This window comes from Anticarsia gemmatalis, chromosome 2, assembly GCF_050436995.1.
Source record: "Anticarsia gemmatalis isolate Benzon Research Colony breed Stoneville strain chromosome 2, ilAntGemm2 primary, whole genome shotgun sequence".
Taxonomy (NCBI): domain Eukaryota; kingdom Metazoa; phylum Arthropoda; class Insecta; order Lepidoptera; family Erebidae; genus Anticarsia; species Anticarsia gemmatalis.
The window spans coordinates 10483634-10510836 of NC_134746.1; the positions used below are offsets into that span (position 1 = coordinate 10483634).

The 27203-nt window shown below is 34.0% G+C and overlaps 1 protein-coding gene across 7 annotated transcripts in view; it reads left to right on the forward strand.

Annotated features, from left to right (window-relative positions):
* The window catches only part of LOC142984327 (GTPase-activating Rap/Ran-GAP domain-like protein 3), a 170592-nt gene that overhangs the window by 137054 nt on the left and 6335 nt on the right, over positions 1 to 27203 (forward strand). For 6 of the 7 annotated variants that reach the window (XM_076131907.1, XM_076131890.1, XM_076131858.1 and 3 more), the window contains 10 exons: positions 10293 to 10382; positions 13903 to 13984; positions 23785 to 23891; positions 24319 to 24450; positions 24534 to 24660; positions 24736 to 24834; positions 24946 to 25049; positions 25892 to 25997; positions 26410 to 26552; positions 26922 to 27044. In XM_076131907.1, the coding sequence (XP_075988022.1) occupies positions 10293 to 10382; positions 13903 to 13984; positions 23785 to 23891; positions 24319 to 24450; positions 24534 to 24660; positions 24736 to 24834; positions 24946 to 25049; positions 25892 to 25997; positions 26410 to 26552; positions 26922 to 27044 (1113 nt within the window). The remainder of the gene's footprint in view (positions 1 to 10292; positions 10383 to 13902; positions 13985 to 23784; positions 23892 to 24318; positions 24451 to 24533; positions 24661 to 24735; positions 24835 to 24945; positions 25050 to 25891; positions 25998 to 26409; positions 26553 to 26921; positions 27045 to 27203) is intronic. The other variant, XM_076131867.1, reaches the window with a different exon arrangement.

The window sequence follows — 27203 nt, forward strand, 5'->3', positions numbered from 1 at the left end:
TTATGCACATATTCCTCGTAACATTTTAACTATTGCTTGGCGTCTTTAGCAAGTTACTATTTCCCGACTGAGTTTGAACTTTTGTTATTCTTTTCCGAGCGTCCTCCTGGCTAGCATCGCGTGCCTATCTTTGCAGCAACGTAAGAAATAACAAAGTTATTATTATATTTAGGTATAATTCAATACATGAATACGTAAATGTGTAAGTAGATATTGGTGATAGCACATATGAAATAACTGTTCATAATTCTGCATTGCATGTTTATTTTCTTGACAACACAATAACTGGAGTCTAAGATTCACGGTTTTATCCACATTCAAAATGTTGGTGATATTCGTGACAGGATCTGCATACTATTCGTAACAGGATCTGGCACTATTGCAACTAAGATAGCTAGTGGTTTATCGTAGAAATGATTACTGGTATATTCCTAAGTTAAAGCAGTTAGCTACCTGGCCAGTAACAGTCGATATTGATTCAGTGTTTCTAGTCGTTCGTGTCAACACCGGGTGTTTATAGAGCTGGCAAACATTTGTACTTCCAGGAACCACCAGTCTTCAAACACGAACCTATCAACCACTGTTGGTATTCGTGTGGGAAAACGGAACACGAGTATTTGCCGCGATACAACATCCTTTCTACTAAAATACTAGATAAATATACTACAATCTTTATGTGGTTCTGGACTAAATATAGGTAAACTAGTAATCGTATTTGCATTGCACTAGTCCGTAAGTACTGTATATTTGCAGCGTTGAAATGAGACGAAGGGAACATCACGATTGGACTACTGCTCAAGGGGTAGTTTCCACGGAAAATCATTTCTCTGATGTGTAGATATGGAACATGCCTATATTTGTTTCGAATAGTTGTTTTGGTTTTTCGTTGTCCATTTGAGTGATTATTTTTTTTTATACATAAACAGACATGACAGAATTGTCTTCCATATAGAAAGTAAAATGATCTGTATATTGATGGGAATTATTTCCTCGTCTATCAACGCATTATAGTAAGATTATATAGATCTGATTGATGTCCCACCGTTGAGTAGGGGTCTCCTCTCGTAATGAGGGTTAAGTTAGACCTCGAGTCCAAGATTATATTATTCCTAATTAAGCATGTTTCAAATTTATTAACAACTTAAATGTTGTTTCTGGCATAAAACATAATCCTTTTCCCCGAAACCAAATGAAAGCGTGTAACAGGGCTTCGAAAATACAAAATGAATTTCAATAACATTTTCCTACACAAATACGAGCGTCAAACATCTTGAATACAAATTCTTCGTAATCAAAATGACTAATTACAGTCAAACTAATTTGTTCTACAGTAGAAATTAACTGTCGAGTGACGGTTGAAGTCGAATAATGTTTGTCAAAGAACTAATGATTGTTCGTGATGGGTATTAGCAACAGGCTAATAAATGTAGCTTAGAACTTTAAGCTTTTAGAAATGAACAGTAACGCGATTCTCTATAGTAGGTCCTATGGAGTATCAAGAATTTGACATTTAAAATGTACTTTAAAATAAGTTCCTATGGTACGCACTAGGGTCGCTGATCAGATTTTCATACACTTTTTTCCTTAGGTAGCTAGTTGTCTATAGTCAATATAGTAGTAATTTCAGTAGCGCGATTTTCGATCTACTACTAGATCGAAAATCGCGCTACTGAAATTACTTAAAACCTACATATAACCATACTATAATAAAACGCGTCTGTTATTACATATAGAAGCAAATTCTGTTTATTTTTCGAAAAAATCTTGCTACAAATTTAGAAAATAGCATATTTAATCGGTTTCTCAAGTGGATAGGCGGTCAGTACGAATTAATAGGGCCTATTCGAAGTCTAATCGAAATCACTCAACTGTGAGAACGGATCATAAAAATTCTTCGAAAACCGTTTTGTGGTTTAATCGAAATTCCGTTGATACTTAGATACTTTGCTGATTCTCAGATACTTTACGTGCCTACTTTCCTTACCTCTTTTATTTGTGGAATAAACATTCAATACGCCGATGAAAAACAAACAGTTTATGTGTCATTATTTTATTAGGTATCTTATTTTATTTCACCTTATTACCTATTTTTATATTCATTGAATCAGACGCTTGATTTAGTTTTGATTTTATGATATCTGACTTAAGGTTGAACTCTTAATTGATATTTAAAATTATTACAGATAAAGAAGAACTTGTAGTAATATAAAATTCGGCGAGGATATATAAAAAATGCTTTAGTACGGCACGGCACAATCATAAAAGAACTTAAAACAGTGTTCGGCAGCGTACAGCGAGGCGTCTAAAAGCAATAATCCGCACAGTACAACGGATAATCGCAGCAATAAGTCTGGCTAAGCCGCGCACCTTTATTAAAGGCACTCACGCACATCCCGGCCCTGTTATTAACATTAATAAAGCAACCCATAGACGTACAGATTCAACTATATTACCTTGAAAATTTCAAACTTTATACTGCCGAGACTTTGCGAGAGAATATAACCTAAAAGTAAATTTTTGTATACATTAAATGTTCCATTAAAACGTATATTTAAATCATATTTGTATCATAGTACCGGGTTGCGGCGTCAGCTCACTGGGATCAAATTATTATCGCATTATCGTCATGAATATTTAATGTATAAAATTTCAGCATTAATAGTGAGCGAGTCGTGAAATTTTCACACATTTTATACGATACGAAAATGGGTATTTTAACAACATTGTCGGTTAAATAAAATAAGATAATCCGTTGAGTGACACTCGGAAGATTGCAAGTTCAGATCTAAAGTCGGTCGTCGTCGTCTACCTCCCATGGGAGAGGCCCTTATTCAACAGCAGAATTGGAGACAGACCCAACAATTTCCTTTTACGAGAAACTGAAATAATTCGCCATTTTGAGATTAATTCCAGGAAACCTAACTGTTGAAATTTAGGTTCGATTTAAAAGATCGGTTGTCATAAGGCGATATGAGGTCAGTGACTGCTACGTTTGAGAGTTTGACAGACGACCATAGGAGTTTAATTGTATTTTTAAAGAACTTGCTAAATAAAAAATTCTTCACGTCAAACGCCGCAAAAATACGTAACTTTCTAAAGTTGAAAAAAGATTCCATATCTAAAGTTATGAAATGAAAAAGCAGTACATTTGTCAGTATTCATTTAACGAAGCGGCCGCCCTTCGTGGAGTTCTCAATACTTCGACCTTTACAACTTTGTTTCAGCTGCCAAACTTTACCAAAGGTTAATCAGATTCCGCAGTACCATACTAGGCTTCAGTACCAGATATGTTCAATACAAGCACGTCAAATATACATTGAACTCTTGTAACTAGGCAGGTTGGTAGCCACTGGAGGTCTTTCTTGCCTGGTCGGTCTACGCTTACCTAAATCCACATACCGTTGTAGGTAAAATAAGATTGATGACTCGAGTTTGTAAGCAGCATATTGCATGCAAAGTGTCCCTTCGTGTATGTAATTGATGTCGTATTGTAGGTTATTTTCTAACACGAAATAGTTTTTTTCTATTGAATTGAGAACAAGTCTTAATGTTTATGTAGAACTTTTAACTTCGGTTTCATATTCAGCCTAAATTGTTATACTAGGTAGTAGGTACTTAATGCACTCCTAATTGAGCTTGTAGGTAGTACAATACCTTTAAAAATCTATGGACGATTCTATAAATTTCTATTCAGCTCGTAAAAATTAGGTTAAGTTCCTAAATAAAGTAAGATCAAGTCTTGAAAATAGAATAGAAACTAAAACACTGTCTGTTATTAATAGATGACAATTAATGCAAGTTTCAAACCAAAATGCAAGTGCTTTACATTGAACAACGCGATTAAACAACTATTAGGCACCCAAAAGGACACAAATTGATCACTTGTAACATAAAAGCTGATGCAGTAAGATCAGCAAGGAACGCTTCAACTGTCGAAAATGACAATTATCCTGATAGCATCAAGACGACGAATTTACGCTGAGTCTCCAAAAATCGTTCCTTGCCAGTTTGAGCTGAAGAATTTTATACGATCTCCTCTTTTAATTATACTATTTTATTTCTAACTTAGGAACTTTTATCCCTATAAAAATATTTATTGTGTATGCAAACATACAATATCTTATTGTAGTTTACTGTACTATAAGTACCTAAAACATTAAGAATAAGGGTATGTGAAAACAAAAGAGACAACTCGTACTATTACAAAAATTGGAAGGTTACTTTAAATCATTTACAATACGTTCTCAGATATCCAACTATCTTTGTACTATACATACAAATAGGTTCAAGGATTTAGGCATAAATAAGATTCAGACAGAGTTACTTTCGCATTTATAATATTAAATTTAATAATAAATTACATATTTTCTTTACTTAAAATCTAAATACGCATTAGTACTCAGTTATTTTATCAAAAATGTTGGTCTAGAAAATTCTCTTTCACGTGGGTCGTAGGGATAAGGCATACTTTAAATTTTAAACCTTTATATACGAGGGTCTGGCATTTGTGGGTCAAAGAACACAATTTATAACAATACTTTTTAATTCGTAATGTGAATACGATTATAAAATAGCTTTCTGAGTTTATTTTTACGTGGTTATGCCCATACCGTACTCGCTATGGCTGCCTGATTAAAACAGTCTGTGAAAATAAAAATAAAATAATGTACTTATCTGTTATTTTTAGTCTAGACATTGCTGTTTTAGAATTGATATGATACACGTGTAGAACTGTGAATTAATTTGAGTTCCAAATTACTGTACAAACATTTATAGATTGAAATATTAGAAGACTCTAAGTATGCTATAATATGACACCATTATTACTAACTCTTGTAGCCTTACTTTCTTATGCACAAATGAAACAAAGTCCTCTCATTCTCTTTATAAAACTTTAATCTGCTACCTGTATCATACCTTCCTCATGAACAATCTATAGCCACACACACACACACATACACAACTTTCACATAATAAAATAACTTTATCAAGCCTCATTTTATATGGAAATCCTCTTATTACCCTCATTAGCGAAGTACGAACAAAACGTATCGAAACTTTGTAGTTATAAAATACCGATAGTTAAGAGTTTGACGCCGATTGAATATTGAAATAGTTGAAGTAACCGCCAACGCGATGTGTTCTGAAATATTCTGAATTAACCGAGTATGGAAACAAGTATTAGAAGGTAATATTAGTTAATGAACAGTTCGGGAACTAACTTTAAGTTCTATGTAATTGAGTTAATTTTAGGAGCATTTATCTATCTTCATGTGGTATAAGGGTGGAATCAGTACTGGCCTAGTTTGACTTAGCTAAAGTTTGGAAGTCAGTAATAATACGATAATAATACTATAGTAGGGATTGTGCAATTACAAAGTACAGAAACCTAAGAATATAATCTTTACGTAATATATCTTGTAGTACTCGACTCGCATAGAAGTACAACAGGTGATAAGTGTTCCGATAATATTACCATTAAAATATTTTAAACTGTGTTCAAAAAAAGAAGAGGGTTTTGAATTCGTCCGTTCTTTAACAAATTACGGCTTTCGCGGACAAATTGGAATTCAAAACAACATTTATATTTCGACCACCTAAAAGCTAATACTTTTTATTTTATTGGAATGTCCTAAATCTAGGCCGAAGCAGACGTTTGTTACTTGTCACCGCCAGATGGTTGCGCGATAACAAAAGCCTTAATAAACGATAAAAAGCTAAATTTCCGTTTGTTGTTCAAAACGTTTTTTAAATGGTATTTTGTTTTCATGTTATTTGATACAAGCTTTTGTCCCGGGGCTTCGGTGCCGTCCAAATTTTGTATGCCATAGAAAATCCTTTTTCCAGGAAAGTTCCGAGATAAAGAGTATCCTCACTCAGGTTACTTTTTCTCCCTATTGGCCGTTATTTAATACAATTTGCAAATGAAAGGATTGTGATGCATGCTTTATATGCAGATTTGATCCGCCCCTTCCTTGCTCTAGGTCAGAATGGACGTTTATTCTTGTGATGCTCGAAAATAAGCCAGTGACTAAATGAAGGCACAAAAGGCCAATATCAGCAAGTCATTGTTATAAACATAGTCTATTTTTAAAATTCATAAACATGAGTTACGGATAGGGTAATTTGATAGATTGTGGTACACGACACGAGTTCAAAGGCACCTTGACGTCGGCATGTGTGTATATCATGCTCTGCACACATTGTATCTCGCACGCGGCGGCCGCGCTTTTCACGATGCCGCGTGACTTTGCAGTATGAATTGACCCTTATATTTAGGCCGACAACAGGCCGTTGGACGGACCGGCCGCGTCCCAGTTTTCAATAGAAGTCGTAAAGCCGATTGGGCGGGCTTTTGTACGAAAAATTCATAATAAGGCTTTCCGCGTTCCCTCAACACGGACAAAAGTGTCTATTATTTTTAGACGAGACATTTGTTTACAAGTCAACGTAAGCCTCCAGTATCCTTAACTTATTGTTTCCTCTCCAAGTAATTATGTTTTTTTCTCTTATTTTTGTTTTGTTTATTTAAATTAGAACGCGGGTACAAATGGTCTATATTTCATACTTGATATTTCGCAAATTTTCCTGCTTTGAAAGATTTCTCGTGATCGTGCTGCTATAAAAGAATCTTATTTCAATCAGGATTAATGCAGCTATCTGTGAGAGATTACGCAACTGCAAACATCATGTTGCTAGTCAGTTAAGTCAATACATTAAATTTAAAATCGACATGAACAAAAGTGAACATTTGCCAAAACTGCATTCCGAACATGAGCAATTTGTAAAAGCTTCCCGCGTTTTCAGCACATATCATCTGTCAAATCTGCCATTATCGTATCGATGCACATTTATGATGAACAATGTGTGTAAAACGACGACGCGTATTCGATACCATGCAAGCGATGCATTCTGCTGTAGGGTTACCCAACAATCGGCTATGAACGGATTTATCTGATTTATTCAATGCGCTTTAAACAATGGCAATAACACCAAGCCATTCTATTCTTTACTAGTGGTAACCCTGATGACTTTAACTGCTAGTGAAGACCTTTGACATCTTATGTGGAACAATTATTTTTGTCTTGTTTCAGTCAAAACTTAAAACTTAAAATCATGCGCCAAATAACACTATATCAAGCATTACTTACGTTGTTTCTTTTCTGTTTAATCGGAAAGACGGCATCTGTCCTCACTATATCAAGCCACTGCGACCAATGTTAGTTCTTTAGGTACTTTTACCCGCATCTTCCGTACCATACTAACATATATAGCCAGTATTCAACATCATATAGCTACAACAATGTCCGAAGTTTTCATATGAAAGATGGGAACACACAGTCAGTTAAAGCGAGTTATCATCCAATGCGCTATCCGTGCCAGGGCCCAGTCTCTACTTCCTGTACTCACACACTGGTTCAAGGCAACTGAGGTCGATACCACGTACTACGTGTTAAATGAGGGGTACACAATCATGTTAGCGCGTTGTGATTATTTATGTTTCGCGTTATGTGCTGTTAATGTACTGCAGTCATATATGCTACGGACAGTTCAAGATTTTCTTTTTAATATCAATATTAAACAACAAATAAAGAAAACTAGTTAGTCAGGAAACTTTATCTTTACTTTATTTTACTACAAAGTCGTTGAAGTTCGTTTTGTTTGTGTAACATTCTCAAAAAACAAATCAATGTGTTTTTTGAGAATGTTACACAAACAAAACGAATTTAACGCATCAAGAGTTAATACGATTCAAGCCTCTACAGAACTTACTTAAGACGGTGTCTAAATATTAAACGTGAACATAATTTCAGTCGACTTCGACAAGCAAATTTTTTAAAAGAAAAACGTGGTAGACATATTCAAAGTTTTGAAATAACTTCGATTTGACTCAACGTGAGTTAGTTTACAAAACAACATAAACAATCTAAGGCTATACGAACACAATCCACATTATTAACAGTTTTAACTCTAAAATCGCAAAAAAGAAATCAGTAACGCCACCATAATAAAAATAATATATCTGTCATGTAACTCCAGAAGGAAACCACCCAGACGGTTTCAATTCCCGTCGGTGTCATAAAGACCGTCCACTGGGTTATATAGTACTGTAATATATCATACTACGGTCTCTAACCCCGGTAGAGTCGTTTGTTATGGAAACCTATGAACAAACCCCATGCTTGCTGCTTTTCACATTTTATTTTTATTTGTGGTATCTTGACCTAGTTATCTATTCATTCTCTTTTTATATCGTATTTTTATTCGTGATTTAATAGATTACCGTAACTTTGAAACTTTTTTACCTTTAAATTTCATATTAGTATATAATACATATGTATATAAAAACACGCCTTTTTACCATCGGTAAAATGAAATCTAAAGAACGCCAATACGTAATAAGCAACTTTTCTTATCAAAACGATAACAAATGTAAAAAATATTTATTGCAAACAATTGTATTCATTCCTATTATCCAGTTTTCTTATTGAAACCCTTAAAGAGATTTCAATAGATAGCATTACAGGTGGATAATACATCACTATCCCCCACTCAACTCCCTATTTGTGAAAATGAACTACAGTACCTAGCTGGATACGTGTCAGGTGTACTTTATATTTGATAGACGGTCAAGCTCTTCAACATAATATACGGACCCGAGATAGTACCGTACTAAACATAAATTGCTGACACGTAAACAGAAATATGAGTGATATTATACATATAATATGTTAATGTATATGTTATGTTACTTTATACATCGAAACAAGAACCGAATATAATTTTCGCCTGTTCATATAAAACAAATTACCTAAGACTTCACAAAATTCTAATAACGAACATAATTTGTATTCACATTAGCTAAATGTAAAGATGTATAATTGCTATATAAATTCAGTACACGTAAAATTGTGTTCAATGTAGTGAGAAACGTGATATTCCTTTACGATTTCAAAGTACTTGTAATGATTCTTTTGATCAAATAATAATGACATGTAAGATATTCGTTACATCTCATTGGCCTTATAAGCAATCAAATATTCATAAGAATGAGAAAATTTCCAATAAATTGGATAAGCCGAAGCTTATGTAAATTTTATTTGATACCGACATTCTTATACCGATATTTATCTAATTCTCCCGGTCCTTAATTTGCAAGGAATTCATTAGAAACTTGATGAGTCGTGTTACGAAATGACCAACATATTCTGGGTCCGTTTATCTTGAGACATTACTTAGTAATTACGTTGGTGATAATGTCCTTAGATTAAAGGATTACCTAGGTTTAGGCGACTAAGAATAGATCGTGTCAGCGAAAACAGAGAGGACATCTTAGTAAGGTGTTAGCCAAGAATAGTAGCATAAAAATATAATGACAGAACATTGATATTATTTTAGATCCTTATTTTTGTTTTTAATGATGTAATCTAGCATTTAAATCTACTGGTAATTAACCTTATTTTGAAAAAAGAAATGATCTTATTCCTCTTTGATGTCATCAAAGTCACTTTATGTACCTACTTTAATTTGACTTCAATAAAACTAATCCAGATTAAAAGCAAGGAGAACAAACTAAACAAATATTTAGACGTAAAATATAAAACTTTCCAAGAACAACCTTCGTGAAACATTTCTACATAACAGCATCTCACATGACAAATGAAGAAACTTCGTATAGTAATGTGATTTATTGGCGTCACAAATCAAGCACTTCAAAACTAAACCATATCATAGCACAAACTTGTAAAACTTTGAACAGTCTTCAAGAGCGATTGAGTTTTTCTATTCGTATCTTCCAATTGGAAAACTTTCAAACTGAAGATCAAGTAACCAAATTAAGAGCGAAATGATGCGGAGGAGTATTCATTTACTTTATTGCTCCGATGTTTTATTTACTCTCGTATTTGTTTTTATTTGCATGAAGTCTTACAGTTTTAAAAGGTTAAATTCGTAGATTTAGAATTCTAATTTATCATAGTTATTTTGTCGAATAATATTTTTGTTTTAGCATCTCATATGTACAGGTGTAAGTTAACTGAACTAGTCAACTTTAGTAAGACCAGTTGAATGTATTTATAGCTTTAGATTCTTTCATTTGAATTTGATTAATTTTGTTACATTTATGAAGATGTTTAAGCGTAAACAATTAAGAAGTTTTCTCCGTACTTCGTTCTAACTTTTGTTACGTCTAACTCTCGAACACATACAATTTCAGTACTCGTGGTCACAAGAAAGTGTGTACTTTGTAAATAATGTAGAGTGTATACATTTTAATGAGACATTGTTTGCAGCTGTCAGCGTCTGGCGACCCCGGCGCGCTGGACGCGGTCGCACGACGCTACCGACTCGAGAACGGAAACTCCCTCGGGGAAAAAGACGAGGTAAGATTTTCATCAACATTCTAAAAGATTGAGGTTTGAAGCTTGCTTTGTGGTTTAATTATCGCGACTTTGTAGTGTCTATGTGTTCGCTGTAACCGTGTTAGCTCTGTTCTATAAGAATAATGAAATACATCTTTTAATGAATTTTCGGTATGTTTTCCTTATTATCGTCTATAAAATTGTAACATCAATAATGGAAGACAATTTAATAAGAATTTTCGTTAAAGCTGTTATAAAGCAAACATCCTATCAAAAGCTTCTCCCCGTTATACGCAAACAAAACGTAATTAATTTACAATCTAAATATAAACATTTTGATATGGACATCGTTTTAATCCCCTTAGGACGAAACTGACCCGGTTCAATACAATTATAACGTCCCGTTTAAACACGCTTCATAAATCATCAAAAGCACATCACGACCGTTATCATTCATGTTCATTTCCTTTAAAATATATTTACAATGTCGACCGCAAAACCAGAGCGGAACATTTATTGGGATAATATTGACATCGCGGTATCGCTCTCAAAATCGTTTTTGTAACTTTATTGCGGAATACCAACAGAGCCCGTCCTGGCATGTTGAGATTGAGTAGGGTATCCATCACACACGATTATACACGTGTATGTATATTATACGTCGCGTCCTACACGCCCGGTATGTGCAGGAAGACGAATAACTTAATATGAGTCGCTACAGTCGCTGCAGCTGTTACTTTAATTAAATAAACGTGTTCAAGTCTCGCATAAAACAAATGTAAAAGTTACTTATACAAACAAGGCTTCATATTCTACAAAAACTTTCTTCAACTACAACCCCATCTCACAATTTGTAAGAAACCTGCAGATGTTTCAATGATAAATTTTCCTAAGTTGAACAGCCACAGTCATTTAAATTTTAGAATAAAACTTTACGACGATTAAACGCAGTTGGTTCCAACGACACCTTTTTATGGCGAGAGGCGCCTGACGAAGACTGCTCTAGGATAATCTGGGGGCACGGAAGTGCCCCCGCAAGTCGAGCAAAAAAAAAGCGGCACGGCCGTACCATCCTTTTCTCGAAGCAATTCGGGCTATTTTTGACACCCCTATAATTTCGTTGTGGATAAAACAAGAAGCCTGGATTTTCAGCAACTAATCAGTCATTGTATAAACACGGTAGATTTAAAATTTCAGTCGATTTGAACCAGTAGTTTAAGAATGACAACTTGTTAAAGTTTGTGAATTTTGTCACTCACTGATTCACTGACTCACTGACTCACTGACTCACCGATCATCAAAAGTCTAAGGTACTTCTAGCAGACTTAGAAGCTTAAAATTTAGAATACAAATAGGGTTTAGTGTCTTAATCATGGGAAAAATTTAGTATTTTCTAATTTCGGTCCAGTTTTCTAAATACACCAACTGCAACAATAACTTTGTAATCCCATATAAATGTATAAGATTACAAGGTTACATTTGCAGTTAATGAATTATTATTACTCTAGAAAATAAAATAAATAGGTGTAAATAAGTACCTACTATATGAGGCATAACGGGAGGGGGTATAGGGTGGGTAAGGGTGTTTATCCCGTGAAACTGAACCACATTCCCGTAGAAAAATATGTTGAATTATGAAAAAAATCGTCTTGCCATACAAATTGCACTTAAGTTCGCTCTACAAAAAGAAGTGAGATGCCATCAAAAACATTCTGTAAAAACCTCAAGTCTCGCCGTAAAAAGTTGTGAGATCTATATAATACCAAGTCGATTAGTCTATTTAGTCTCTACTTAAAGGACATTCTGTCTTAAGTTATTACGTATGTTATTATCATGCCAATTTAAAAAAAAATACCTTTAAAACAAATAGATCGACTTGGTCATCGCAACGCAGAAAACACAAATTCGCCATTAACATTTCAGGAGCATTAACTTCTCGTCGTGCTGTGTAGTGTGATACATACTAATAATCAAATCATGCGATGGCCAGGTCAGTCTATTTGTTTTAAAGGTATTTTTTTTTAAATTGGCATGATAATAACATACGTAATAACTTAAGACAGAAGGTCCTTTAAGTAGAGACTAAATAGACTAATCGACTTGGTATTATATAGATCTCACAACTTTTTACGGCGAGACTTGAGGTTTTTACAGAATGTTTTTGATGGCATTTTATCTTTATCGACCCCTATCAAAGTTATATCAGGATTCGACATTTTTCTCCAAATACTTATGGGTTAGCTATTTAATTTATGAGTCAGCTTTTAGTTTAACTTGATTTAGCTGCGCGGAGAGTAAGTAATGTGCTCGACGTAACATAGGTTTAATGTGGGCAATCGAATGTTGAAAACCATGTTACGATTGAAATAGGAGAACCATGAATGTTAATAACTCCATGAACAGACTCGTGGCTTAAAATGGCTAACGTATATTTAGTACAGAAGGTTTTCTAAATATATAAAGTATCCCACATCAACTTCAGATACATCAGTTAACTCATACGAACCCTGTGGCCAATTATGTAAGTACCCAGAAAACCCTCGAGTGCCCGTAGGTGGATGAAATTTTCACAATAAAGAAACGTATTTTCATAATTTTATTTGAAATTTATACAAATCATAAACCGTAATTTGTGTCCCAAAGCTTCGTTGTACACACATCACACAAAATGGCACATGCTTGTTCTTACAAACGCTCCTTATTAATTTCATTTCTTAGAATTTCCCTATGTCACCGTGGGATTGGCGTAAAACAGAGATGTAAGCTTCAAATCAGAGAAACAAATCAACGTTTTTTACCTACAACATTTCATTTTCATGTCGAATTTGTGATTTTCATTTTATTCATGTTGTTAAAGAGGTATTTGTGCCCTCGCAGACACTCATTTACTCGAAATCTGTTTCAGATAGATATTTTTAATTAAAGCGCAGGCCATTATCCATTTTCAACAAAAGGGATTCTTTATACGTATGAACGTACTTAGTATAGATGGATTTAATCCCTCTTTCTCTCTCTGGGTGGTTTAATTTGTGAACGTTACAGACACATACAGATTAGGCAAGCTTGCTTTTACCGAAAGAGTCCAATTAGTTGCACTCCCTCCGTGCAACATGTCAGTCTTGAAATATGTTTAAAGCAAACAGATGAGAAATATAAATTATGCAGCATCAGCATTCGCTCTGGTATAAATTATGTCTTAAGACTAGATCTTTTCTTAGCACCTACCAACGGCAACTCTGTAAAGGTTTTTTTTATCTATAACTTCTCAATGCGTTAAAGTACGATTAACTCAGTAAACTACTACTTACCCAATAAAACAAAAACCTCTTAGATTCTATATTGCTATTGAATCTATAGTGTGTAAATTATAATAATACATTGAAAGTGATGAATTAATTGTCAAAACAATACTTACTCATAAAAATAAAGAAAGAAATTCAATTTTCCTGGATATCTATTGTTGTATTCGAAGAAACTTCAATAAATGAATTTTATAACAATAACTCGAGTTAGTGGTGATATTGTTTTGATATTTCCGCAGTTGTTCGGGCCGCCGAGCGCGCCTGTGCTCGAGAACCCCGAGTTTCAGACGAGATGGTACTTCAAATATTTCCTCGGCAAAAGTAAGTATACCATTCATTAGTTGTACTTTTGTATCTGTTATTGTTTTAAACCTTGAAAAGAGTTTAAGGTCGAAATAGTTGAAATGATTTTTTATTGTTATAACCGGCGAGAAATCCGTAGACTTCCAAGTTGGTTGTTAGGAACTTAGCAATCTTAATATTTACATAGAAAAATTTAAAATAAAACTTTTTTTAAATGGTCAGAATTAGGTACTATCAAAAGATAAAACGAAAAAATAAAAAAACGCATATTAAGAAATTCGTTCGTAACCATTTATTAGATTAAACAAACCAAGGTAATATTTTCTTTGTAACTTTTTCCTGCACAATAAAGGTTAATACCAAATTAAACGTAAGATCTTAAAATATATTTAATGCTAAGCAAAATTAAGGCAGGTAACGGAATATAAATACATTTCTGTCTCTATAGCAAATTTAACAGACGAATGACCACGGCTAACAAGTTGGGATTAATTTGTTTGCGTTTGTATAGCCTGTTACTACGTTTGATAATAATACAGTTTTAGTTGATCAGTCAAATCCCGAGAACTACGATTTAGTTTCCCGTAACCATGAAGATATTAATTTTAACATAGATAACAAATTTCTTTTATTTGCTCTCTAAAAACTTCACGAAATTCTTCTCAATTCAATTTGAAAGTTTTTTTTGTGACGGTACTTAATAGATTTTTTTTTAAATAATAATTTCTTTACGCCTAGATCAAGATGTTTTGTTATATTTCTCCTATAACCATTTACTTACTTGTAGATACTATATATTATCTTGTGGAGAATTTGCGAAAGACTAAATGCTAATTACATAATTTTTATCGCCTATAACTTTCGTAACGTCCCTGTTTATACATTGTACCTACATAAATAAAATAAGAATATTTGCACAAAACACATGGTAATCTGATTCCAAAATAAGCAAAACTTCTACTTTGGTAACCAGATTACTGAAAAATATTCTCATATACAAAGTACCTAGTTTCTCTTCTCATAGTAAACACATATGTTTAGTACCTATTAATTAAATAGACTGGTCAAAATTGGATAAATCTGTAACGGTATAGTTATGACAGTTTATTACGTTAATAAAATGCTAATCGTGTGCCATAAAAAAGCTCTGTTTACGCCTATCTGGACAAATAATTTACTTAAGTGAATAATATTACATATTTATAAAAGTTTCATGTTTATGTATAGTTATAGTTCACCACTTATAGGGAAGAGTAACCAATATTGTACCGGCTCTTACTCGTAAGTTGAACAACAAAGTAAAAATATTTTTCCTCTCTTACGGTTGATGAGAGAATTTTATGTTATTATTTGTATTCTAAGTTACAAACAAATTATATATGAATATCCAAAGAGATAGATGGTTTAATTTCTATAAATCTGCAGTTACTTATTATTGATATTGCACGACTGCAAACCAAAGGAAATTATGTCGGCCGTGAACTGTACCTCGATTCTGTACATTCGATACTAACGTCTCGCTACCGAGTACCATACATTTCTATCGAGCTACTCGTTAGGAATACCGGCAGCAATCCGGCAGAGAATCGCGAGCAATCGAGTATCGAAAACTTGACATTTAAAGTGAGAAAAAGATTCGTTCTGAAAATTTGTTCTTTAAATAAAATTTTATTGGTAATCATTGTGTATAAACTAATTTTAAATATATTATATAGTGGATAAAAAATAATCATGAAAGGTACTATTCTCATAAATAATAATTATAGTCTACTTTAAACGGTATAAGTAAAAATAAATCAATGATATAAAAATAATAATTAATGTTGTTCAACGAAACATCAACACAAAAAAAGAATCAGTGTCTTTTTTTTCTACGTTGAAGCAGGCAAAGGAGACAATACCTTTTCAGTCTCGTTGGCCTCGTCTTCCTAGAATTGTCTAATATAGAATATTTAAATAATTTATTAAAATTAAAAATGGAAAGAGTATTTTATTTCGAATTTCGAATTGCCCCAAAGCGCGCTCCAGCAAAAAAAAATATTTAATTTTACTTTATTTTAATGTTTGGTGGAAAATGGCGCCATTGAAGAACATAGTTGTTGCGAAAATCCGCTAGGGGCGCTGATCAATTTTTCATACAAAATTTCTCGATAGCGAGTCGGTAGTCGATACTCGATAGTTGTACAGAATCGCGGTACTGTATAAACTGTATAATATAAAAAATTTAACGTATTGTATTTTCATAGCCAACGGCTGTGTTCCAAGTCGAATGTTGTTCAGGCAAATTTAAGCTTATTTCAGTATTTTTCATAATGAATTGTGCGCAATATAAGAAAGCGTAGGAAGTCGACGAAATATCTACTAAGTCCATATACATACTTAGTAAATACTATTATATCCACTCTCCTTACACGAGTGTGAAGGGAAATAACAAAACTATTGTAATTTCCTTTGCCTCAAGGAAATCGTCTTTACTAAATTAAATAGACCCAAAGCCTTCCTTTGTTGTGTAGCTTTTAGGATTCAGATTAAAACTCAGAGTATATTTGGCCTATTATTTTTAATTTGATAAATCATAATGTTAACGTCGATTAACACTTGCCATTTGCACAATTATGCCACTATTTACGACAGAAAATCATACCACGTAGTAGAAACTACAATCAGATGCTACTTTTAACATATAAGTATTTACATAATGTTGGTAGATTGATTGCATAAGAATTTGATATTTGAGAACAAAATGTTAAAGGTCAAATATTGATCTTATCAATGTCAAACATAAGTTCAGGCATCGTTCGTTACTTTATTAATTTTACCAATAATTAAATAACAAAACCTTAACATATACAAGACATACATACTATTACACTAAGCAATAATGTTAGATATTATTACGAGGTATACAATTTATCAGATTTTTAATACAGACAATTCCTGTATTAAATTTAAGGTTAATAAACAGTTCTGCCCGTCGCAATAGCATTTACAAATATATTTTTACTTTTAATTCGTATCGAAAAAAGAGCCCGTTCCTAAAATTGAAATCCATTTTGAATTCGAAGCCAATTAAAACGTATACTTGGTGAAATAACAAGCGACACCACCACGTGTTGCGAACATAGCAATGCAATCAAAAAGTTTTGCATACAACTCGTTGCGAACACTATTAAAGTGGTAAAACAAGCTTACGTATATTGAAATTTATGTTGACACAATCTGCATGAGCTAACTATAGTTCGATAACTTAATAGAGAGCCTTGGCATGCACGACTTATACCTATATACATAATATTACCGATTACGCCTTCTGGGAAGGCAGAGACCAGAGAAGCCTACTTGGTGATCCTTACAAGTTTCAAGATATATCGAGATTATAATTAATAATTCCGTGTCTTAATAAGAAAAGTAGCTGTATCGAATTAGCAACTATCAGTTGCATACGCGTTAGGCTACGTTCAGATGACAGGCGTTGAAGGCGCGCTGAACGCGCGTTTAGTTTTTGTGTAGTGTTCACATGACACGCGCTTGTCAGGCGTTGAACGCGCGTTGTCGCATCCGACATAGAGATTCCTAATCCCTAAAATTGCGTATATCCGCGTCGAAAGCGCGCGCTCAACTGAACGGAAACATAGAAAACCAATGATCTCAAAGCGCGCGTTGACGCGCGCTGAATACTATCAGGCGTTAGCGCAGCGTCTACGCGCGCTTTATTAAAACGCGCGTTAGCATGTGTACGGCCTGAATAAAAAGTATGTAGTTGTAAACGCGCGTTATGAAAACGCGCGTTCAACGCCTGTCATCTGAACGTAGCCTAAGAGTCACTGATGCTATAAATTCTTATTTTTTTATACCTCCACCAGTCGCGAACCCTGCGTAAAAGGCTCTATCAAGTTGTTAAACTACAGTCGATACTCGGTATAGATGATATAGTACATGGAACTCGATGCTAATTTGTGATGCTTCAACAGTTAGGCTCAAGAACTAACGCCCAACTTAGAGATACGACGGCTAGTTTACAACGCAACGTTCATTACAGTGCTTGTCTAGTGAAGTACGTATATTATCATGTACGCAAAAGGAATTGCGTGTAGACAAGCTTATACGATATATAACGTTTAAATTGTTTAATTATAAGGTAATTTTACTGCTTTTATTTCTAAAGATGTAACTATAGGATACTTTACTACTTTTATTTCTAAAGATATAACGTTTAATCTTAGCACTAGAAATACAGGTCTCATACTTTTGAAAATATAAAAACTTTGAGAAAACTGTTTAATTCATGTGATTTTTTTTTGTTTATTGTATCTGTTATACCGTGTAACTAATTGTACAACAATTCCCTAGGCATTCAAAACCTATTCATCACTCGCAATTCAGATACTCATCCATCAAAGTTTGAAACGATCTATAAACTAATACAAAAATAAATACTTAAGCGAAATTCAATTCAATTGTAGCGTGTTAAATCTCATTGATATTACTAAAGCATATTGCTTAAAATAAAACATCCATTAAAATGTAATACAACTGAGAATTAAGATCTAAAACTGATTTTAAATCAATTAATAAAACTCATGAATTTCGTATCCAAAGGTTTTTAATTAACGTCAACTCATTTCATTAACATGTACGTGGGGTCTTTGAAAAACTCGATTAATGATTTGTACGTAAAGAATATTAATATCCGGCGCCCTATTTCTTAAGTCAAAAGTCAGTTTCAAAGAAAATTAATATCGTAGAGTATCTCGCAGGATTCCTGGTACGTTAGCGATGACTAAAGTGGTCTGTATTGTGTAAAGTTTCACATCTCGCCTCTGTTCCAAGTTAGACAGGAACCTCAGACAAGTATTAAGTTCAACGTTTTAAACTAAGTTTGCCATAACCGCTGAGGTTATTTTTATACGCTTACAAGCTAAGTTGCTGCGACTCGAACAAATGGGATTTTGAATAAGTTAGTCCTTACTGGGTTGTTTAGAATGTGAGTGCATACTTCATAATTGGTTTTTCTTTAATTATTTCTAAGTAAGCAACGTATTTTTTAACGTGGATCTTATGTGATTATGACTGAAATAAAACTTTATCAATAGTATGAACTACGAAAAGTGATATGATGTCGAAAAGGCCACGAAATGTGTACAGCCTCTATCGATCGTAGCATTCGTAGCACCTTCTACGAAACACCTACGCACCATAAATTAAATTGAAACAATTGAAACACATTTTATTATCGTACAACAAAGACCAAAAAAAACACATTTATCAACTTGGAGTTATCAAACGAAACGCCGCGTTCTAATTATACTGTAAAAATATGTTCTCTTACATATTTCACGTTCCTTTTTTAGCATTCAAGAACAGCACATCAAAAAGTAAAACAATCTATATAAATAAAAATTAACAACTGATATTTATGTACGCGCATAGCTTCTGAAAATTCTCATTGCTTCTGCTAAATTATTTTTTAACATGTATGTAACTGTCAGGACAACGTTTGTATCTGATCGACGGGACGTGAATTCCCCTGGGAATGGGATCAACGGGATAAAAATGTACTATACTCGGACGAAGCCGGGCCAGTCCGCTAGTTAATTATAAATGTGCCATTCTTGTTTTTAATTTGTTATTACGTCCATTCAACTGTAGAAATGGGTTCTGTCATATTCAACAATAGCTGTTTTCACCAGATGTTAGTGACAGTATTGTTATTGAAAATATTATTTATTACGGTTCAACAACTTTATCCCCGAAGGCTTTTTGGCTAAACAGGCGGAAATATTATTGCAGTACGAACATAACTCAAAATAGAAGAAAAGTTGAAAGTACACTTTTTTCTCGTCTGGATTGTCTTAGAAAAAGTGGTGATTTATCACTAACGTCGCCTTTACATCTAGAATCTTCGAAAAAGCCTTTTCAAATCGTCTCGATCGTTTTTCTTGAAATGCTTTACTGAGGTTTTACTTGAAAAATAACTGTTCTTATGCGTTCGTGATGATAAAGCTGGAACTAGAATACCTATCAATGTACAATTGATGGTGCGAGTGACGCGCCCGGTCGCATTCGATAAACATCGTTAATTTTAAACAAAATCCTATCCTTAAAACTGCCCTGCTAACTTAGTCCATTACAGTTCAATGTCTTAGAAGTTTTTCTTTAAAAGGTTTTTACTAATGTAATATCCGGACGATGGATAAAAAAGTCTTCCTGAAATAAAAACAAAGCTATTAAAGCACCTACTACAAAATGGTTTATCTTACACAATCTAAATTAAGTACCTTTTTAATATTCGAAGTCGCGTAGTTGTAACACACCGCTACTAAATCATATTATAAACATTTTTCCGTCCAAAGTAATAAATATCGGAAGCCGGCAGCCCTCGTATAAATATTTACATAACACATCGACCCGAGCTCACGGTTTCTTTAAAATCACCTTAAAAGCTTGTTGAAAGGGATCGGAGTAGGTACGGTACATTTTCGTTGAAGATATTCGATAGAAGCGCTTTTATCGTGCGTGCGTGATATAATCAGATCGTCACGGAGGGAACTTGTGCCTTTATGGCTTTATTATCGCCACATAGTATCTCTATAGGAAAATGTAACAATAAACCTATTTTTGTAGCTCACAAATAAATTTTATCAAAGGGTTGGTGGTGTAATTTACAGTTGCTTGTAATAACAATCGACTGCTTATTTGCGTCCGTAATTGCGTCTACTTCTAACAACTTTTTATAGTAGAGCATCGGTTAATTAAGAAGGTTATAAAATTAGGTTAAATTGCTACACTCTAATAACTTAACCTGCGGAGCTGCCGTAATACATGACACTTACCTTATACTATTTATATTTTAGAGAACATTTTTCAAAATTTCTCCTATATAATCCTACGATCGTTTACCAATTTTATTCCAAAGATTTAAAGAATACATTTCACTGACGAAATCAATAATCTAAAGAAGGAACTCCAGTGACAAACTTCATTTAATTACCGCCACAAAAGCCCGACAGTATCGATATTAAACGCGGAGATCTCTGGATGAGACGTCGAAGACAAAGATTGTTTGATTGCGCTCCCTTAAGACTACTAAATTACGTCGTCTGCTATACGTACTTTGACTGTTGAGTATCGGTATAACGCCGGGACAATTAAATTATTATGTAAGATTTGGGACGTAATTCTATTTAATTGTAAATGTTCGAGGAAACTAGCTGGCTTTGAAGCGGATCTGTTAATCAAATTGCTTATCCAGTTTACACGTGAAATACAAGATGTCTTGTTTCTTGTAATCTGGGAAATTGCTAATATCGTGAGCTAAAAACATCCTTTTTCTGGACTTCGTCTTTGTTTTTTTCGATGCTATTTTAATGTTGCAACTGCTTGTTTAGCTTCTGCGTAGTGATTGTATTATTTCTTCTTATATTTCACTTGGCTATGTGACCTCGTTCATAAACCATGACTATCTACTAATCAAAATCTAATTAAAATGAGGCCTAACGGGGAATGTGCCTAGGTAATTTACGTAACATATTTCATCATTATAAATTACTAGCTGACCCGCGCAACTTCGCTTGCGTCACATAAATTTTCCCCGTTTTTGTAACATTTTTTACTGGTACTCTGCTCCTATTGGTCGTAGCGTGATGATATATAGCCTTCCTCGATAAATGGGCTATCTAAAACTGAAAGAATTTTTAAAATCGGACAAGTAGTTCCTGAGATTAGCGCGTTCAAACAAACAAACAAACAAACAATCAAACAAACAAACTCTTCAGCTTTATAATATTAGTATAGATTAGTATAGATACAGCTTATGTATGTGATTAAAGCCCATCGACGATAGATATTCATCGAAGCTTAAACAATGGACTAAGCCCACGATAACCACGTGTAACTATCCCGATTAGCCTATATCCCTTTAATTTTATTTCTTCTGAAACGTAATTGCTAAAATAATGCACTTAAGATAACATCAACGCTAAAATAATGTAGATCTCATAGGCCAATGCTGGTATTATCATTTCAGACCTCTGTCAACCTCAGCATTTCAGTTAGTGGTTTGACTACAGGAAGGACGTCTGAGTACTTCTGTATTTCGCAATTGTAGCTTACTCTTCAAAGCATCTACACTTAAAGCGCTACCGTATTTAATAAATAACAGTAATATGCATAAGTATGCAATAAACAATATCGAAATAATATTTAGGTAGCAAATAGGTAGCTTTGAATCGCGAAATTATGCATTTGAAATTGTGTGGCCACCTCATTAGTGGTTATTGCACAACGAGCATTGTTATTCACCACATCACACTCAAAATTAGATTATTTAACGCGAATGTAGATTAGTTGTTTTCAAATGTTTATGTGAAATACGTTAATATCTTGCTAAAATGGTTTCGTGGGTTAATTACCTACTGCCTTTCACGGAGTCACAAACGTAACCTAATTTGCCTCAATATTAATTTCAAGCCTAATTTCCACGTTGCGGATTTGGTATTCATAATAGCTAATAGAAGCTACGTATAATAACTCGATTCTCTGATCTTAGATCTGTTCATCGTGGTTTTTGATTGGGTATAATTTAATTGTGTATAATATTGGCACTTACATATTACGGTTTTTGTGTCACACTTTTGATGTTTTGAACTAAAGACCGTAATATGAAAGGTTGAAATATAATAGGATATCTAGAGTACTCACAATAGAAATAAAAGGCGTATTGGATCTCAAGCTCTAAGCGAGCATAACGCTTCAAGTTATTGAATTCCTTTATCAAAGAGACATCTAATATATGAGACAGACACATACACTTTTATAAATATACCTTATCACTTTAAAGCAGTCTTATACTTAAATACATATTTGCCTTGGGTCCTAAATATTTGTACACGTAGCGATGTTTTGTGAACTCGCTTTAACCTTTATTGGTCTAGATTTATTCGCTATTCTGAATCACGATAGCATACCTACTCTAAACTAAAACGTAGGTGCTTTTAAAATGAAATATTTTCGCTCTATTTATTACGGCCCGCGGCATTCCGCTGAATATTGCAAACTGAAAACACTTGATGAATTTGATACCAGAATTTTATTCTCGAATGGAAATATAAAATAATTCAATTAGAAAATGTTCTGAACTGCACGTTCTTTGAAATAGATGCATTATGCAAACAATTCTAACACGATTCAAAGTTTAGTTAAACAGTTCTACGCTAACAAAACGCGAAGTAGATTTAGGAGAGACCACGGCAAACCGCTTAATCTACTTAATTCAATGCCCGTGTTCACTTTAGAAAACTAAACACGGAATAAAGGATAGGCGGTCTAATAGACTAAATATTTGTTTAGTCCGAGTAAACAACCAATAGAAACACGGAGCAAACGAGTTTTATAGCATTTGTATGTAGATTGTTTCGATCGTTTTCTTAGGCTTTTAAGAATAATGACTAATATTGTTAAAGCTTTATGAAATAAATAAGTTTGTTATCTAAGTAATCATCATTTATCCAGAGTTATTAACTTGTAACGAAGGGATATTGAAACAAAAGTAGGCGATGTTTAAACAATAAGTGCTTCACTGTTGTGGTATTACGTTTAGTGGCACTTACCTAAATTGTTTACTTAGTCCTAGACAAAGTTTACTTTCTTCGTTAAATCCATCCCCTTTGTCGTGTGTGTAAGCCTAAACGAAGAACTCTGAATTATAGGTATTATATGTATGAATGCCGTCTTTATAGCGATAATGTTTACAAACCTCAGGATATTGTTTTTAAATAATATAATTTCAATGTCGAGATATTAAGGCAATTTTTTTTCAGTGCATCAAAATTATATCGGCGTGGATGGGTCGAGAGAGCCCTACCTGCTGAGCGTCGTCCAGGAAGGAGGAGCGGGACTTTTACGAGCTATACTCTTCAATAAAATGGTGAGAACTGCCACTTACCAAGTTATGACGCCGCCCTCCCGATTTCAATCATTTTTATTTCACGTCAGCTTTTAGTTATAGCCCCCTTTTATCGGCCCTACAATAAAATTGGGAAAAATATGGCTGTTACATATTCAGCACTATAGTTACCACTGTGACGAAACAATTAATTTGTTCAAGCGGCAAGTCGTAAAACACTTGAATTTTCTACTACCGGGTTTGCATTCCCGTTTTATTCTCCGACTATTATTTAAAGTATTTTATGATTCTTGATGCTATTTACGAGCGCTCGAAGTCTAGGTTTAAAGCTGTGCAATAAAACTTAGACTTAAATGCCACTGTTCAAGCTTAAACCTGCACAACAAAACAGAAACTGCATAAATAAAATGTACATTGAATATTGTTTTATTTGAAAAACATTTTACAGGGTGCGCATAAAATTTATTTGCCGCCCAGCGCTTGGAGTAGCGGCGGCGGACAAGCTCCTACGAGACCGACAGTCAAGCAGATTCTAGGCCAATTTCCTGCAATGGAACGTGTAGATAAAGTCCCGAGAGAGGTGAGACATATGCGACCTTTCATTCCGTATCTTGTCTTCTCTAATAAGCTTAAGAAGTTGACAAAACATATTTTCCTTACCAGATAACGTGTGCCGAATTACAAAAAGACGTTTTACTGCTGGAAGAACAGGAGGGCTCTGTAAATTTTAAGATAGGAGTAATGCTAATGAAACCCGGCCAAAAGACTGACGACGAAATGCTATCAAACGGTAAATATTTAAGTGAAATATTAAAAGCGAAATGTATATTTAAGAAAAGATCATTTGAATGTAAAATTCTTTCAGAGAAAGGCGACGAGAAATGGGAGAGATTTATTTCGCTTTTGGGAGACAAAATTCGATTACGAGGATGGAATCGTTTTCGAGGTGGACTGGACGTCAAAGGTAACTTTTGTATTTAGTAAACTTATATTTATTATGGAAAATACTAAAACTATATATTAGTTGTTGAACTACCCTCCCTAGCTACATTAATTTAATTTTATGTCGTAACAGGTGACATGACAGGCAGCCATTCCATTTATACGATGCATCAGGGTCACGAAATAATGTTCCACGTCTCTACGATGTTACCGTTCTCAAAGGATAATAAGCAACAGGTAAGGACAATACAACTATGAAACAACTTTGGAGCTAAATTAAAAATGCAAGGTCATTTTATTTTTAATAAACTTGAGAATGTTGGTATTTATAAACATTTTCTTACTTATTACGAGTTGTATTGCAAGTGTGAAAGTGCGTTTCTTACCTACGTTACACGTACAACTTACATTTAACATCTACTATACTAATATCTAGATATGGGATAAACTAAGTGTTATAAAACTTATAGTAGGTAGGTACTTATAAGGTTTTGAACTCCAGAACTTAGTCCATTAAAGTTTTACATTGTTGCTTTCAAAACATTATCAGCATCTGAGATCAGCATTCTCAGAACAAATCCATTAGTGTTTAAATGTGAAAATAGCTCTTTCTGTAGTGCGTTATCGAAGCTAAACAGTCAAACTGATGAAATTCTGGTTTATAGATTATTTCACGAAGATACACTTAAATTTACGATTTGAGAGAAGCACGGTCGTATCAGCGTTTTTTCTTCTTCCAAGTGTAACATTTTCAAATTAAATTGAGATATATTTTTATTTTATCGTCTGGTCAGTGGTCATACTAGTGTCAAAGTTGATCTAGCCTTTCGAAATGCCTTTGACATCAATTAACGACTGTTATCTTAATTGACAACAACCGGGACCGACATTCTACGTGCTCAAGTAAGCACGGGAAGCTTAAACACCAATAAGCCTCACCCATCTATATAAAGACCGCTCCAAGCGTTACTTAATCCACAGACCATTTACCAACCGGTGAGCGCAACTGGATATGAGCGCCGAAATTTTGGAGGGTAAATATTTACTCTTTAAATATTTATTTTATTTGTTCGTTGCAGTTGGAGAGGAAGCGTCACATCGGGAACGACATAGTCAACATTGTGTTCACGGAGGACTCGGCTCACAATACTTTCAACCCGCAGTGCGTCAAAAGCCATTTCACACGTATCCTTTGCAATAACTTTATACATTGTAACCGTTTTTACAAACTTTTTACTTTAGTGGTCGTTTATAATATGAAAATCACTCTGTTACTCTTTCAGAACCTCTAAGCATTTAAACATTTTTAAGCCAAGAACGTTATAACTTAGACTATACTTAAAGGATAGTGGGCAAAATCGATGCCACGGATAAGTCATACCAAATATTACGATGTACTGTTCAAACATGGACATGGACAACTATATTCTAGAGTCTGATGACTTTATCGTTTTCGACTGATATTATAAAGTCGCTTAGAATTAATTTCTTTTTTTAACCCTTTGTTGTCTCACTGCTGGACATTGGTCTCTTTAGGTACAAGAGTTGCTAGGTCTCATGCTATATAAATCGGAAAATTTCCTTAACCAATGTACAGATATATTCGCAGTCGTGTCAGAGGTAGAAGGCGAGGGGTACAAGCTGAGTGTGTACAGCGACGATACTGTTCCACCCTTCGGACCTTCACTACCATGTCCACCGATCTTCAATGATCCTCAACTGTTCAGGGAATTTCTACTGGTAAGTTATAACTTTACTTTATTATTAACTTACTAATGTACCAACTTAACGGAATTTATACGGAGGAGAAAATTTCCTTTTTTTACGTAAGCTGTCACCATGGTAAGAAAAAATAATTACATTTATTAGAAATTGAACAGTGGTTCGATTTTAGAGCCGCTTCTGTTACTTTCTCCTAATCTGTATAAGTGTAAATAGTATTTAAATTACCATTTATCAAAATCATAATTAGTAAAAACGGTAAATAAAGCACACATTTACATAACAAGATTCAAAGCAAAAACAACCAACATGAAATTTCAACCCGTCGTTAGCGTGTCTTTAGAAATGGGGAAGTGTTGAAATGTCAAACATTTTGAACATTCACAGGTGAAGTTGATGAATGGAGAGAAGGCGGCTTTCCAAACGCCGACGTTTGCTCTGAAACGACAGCGGACACTCGACACGCTCATACGAGACATTTACGCCGAGCACTGCTCCGATCACAAGGTGGTAAGTTTCTAATTTACCACTTAGCTTAGGTTTGAATAGGTAGCCATTTTGAAATTGGCATTGAGATTTGATTATTTGCACCTTATAATAACCCAATTTCTAGTATTTTCAAATGAGTGTTATACATTTAAACAATATTAATTCATTAGAACAAGTTTT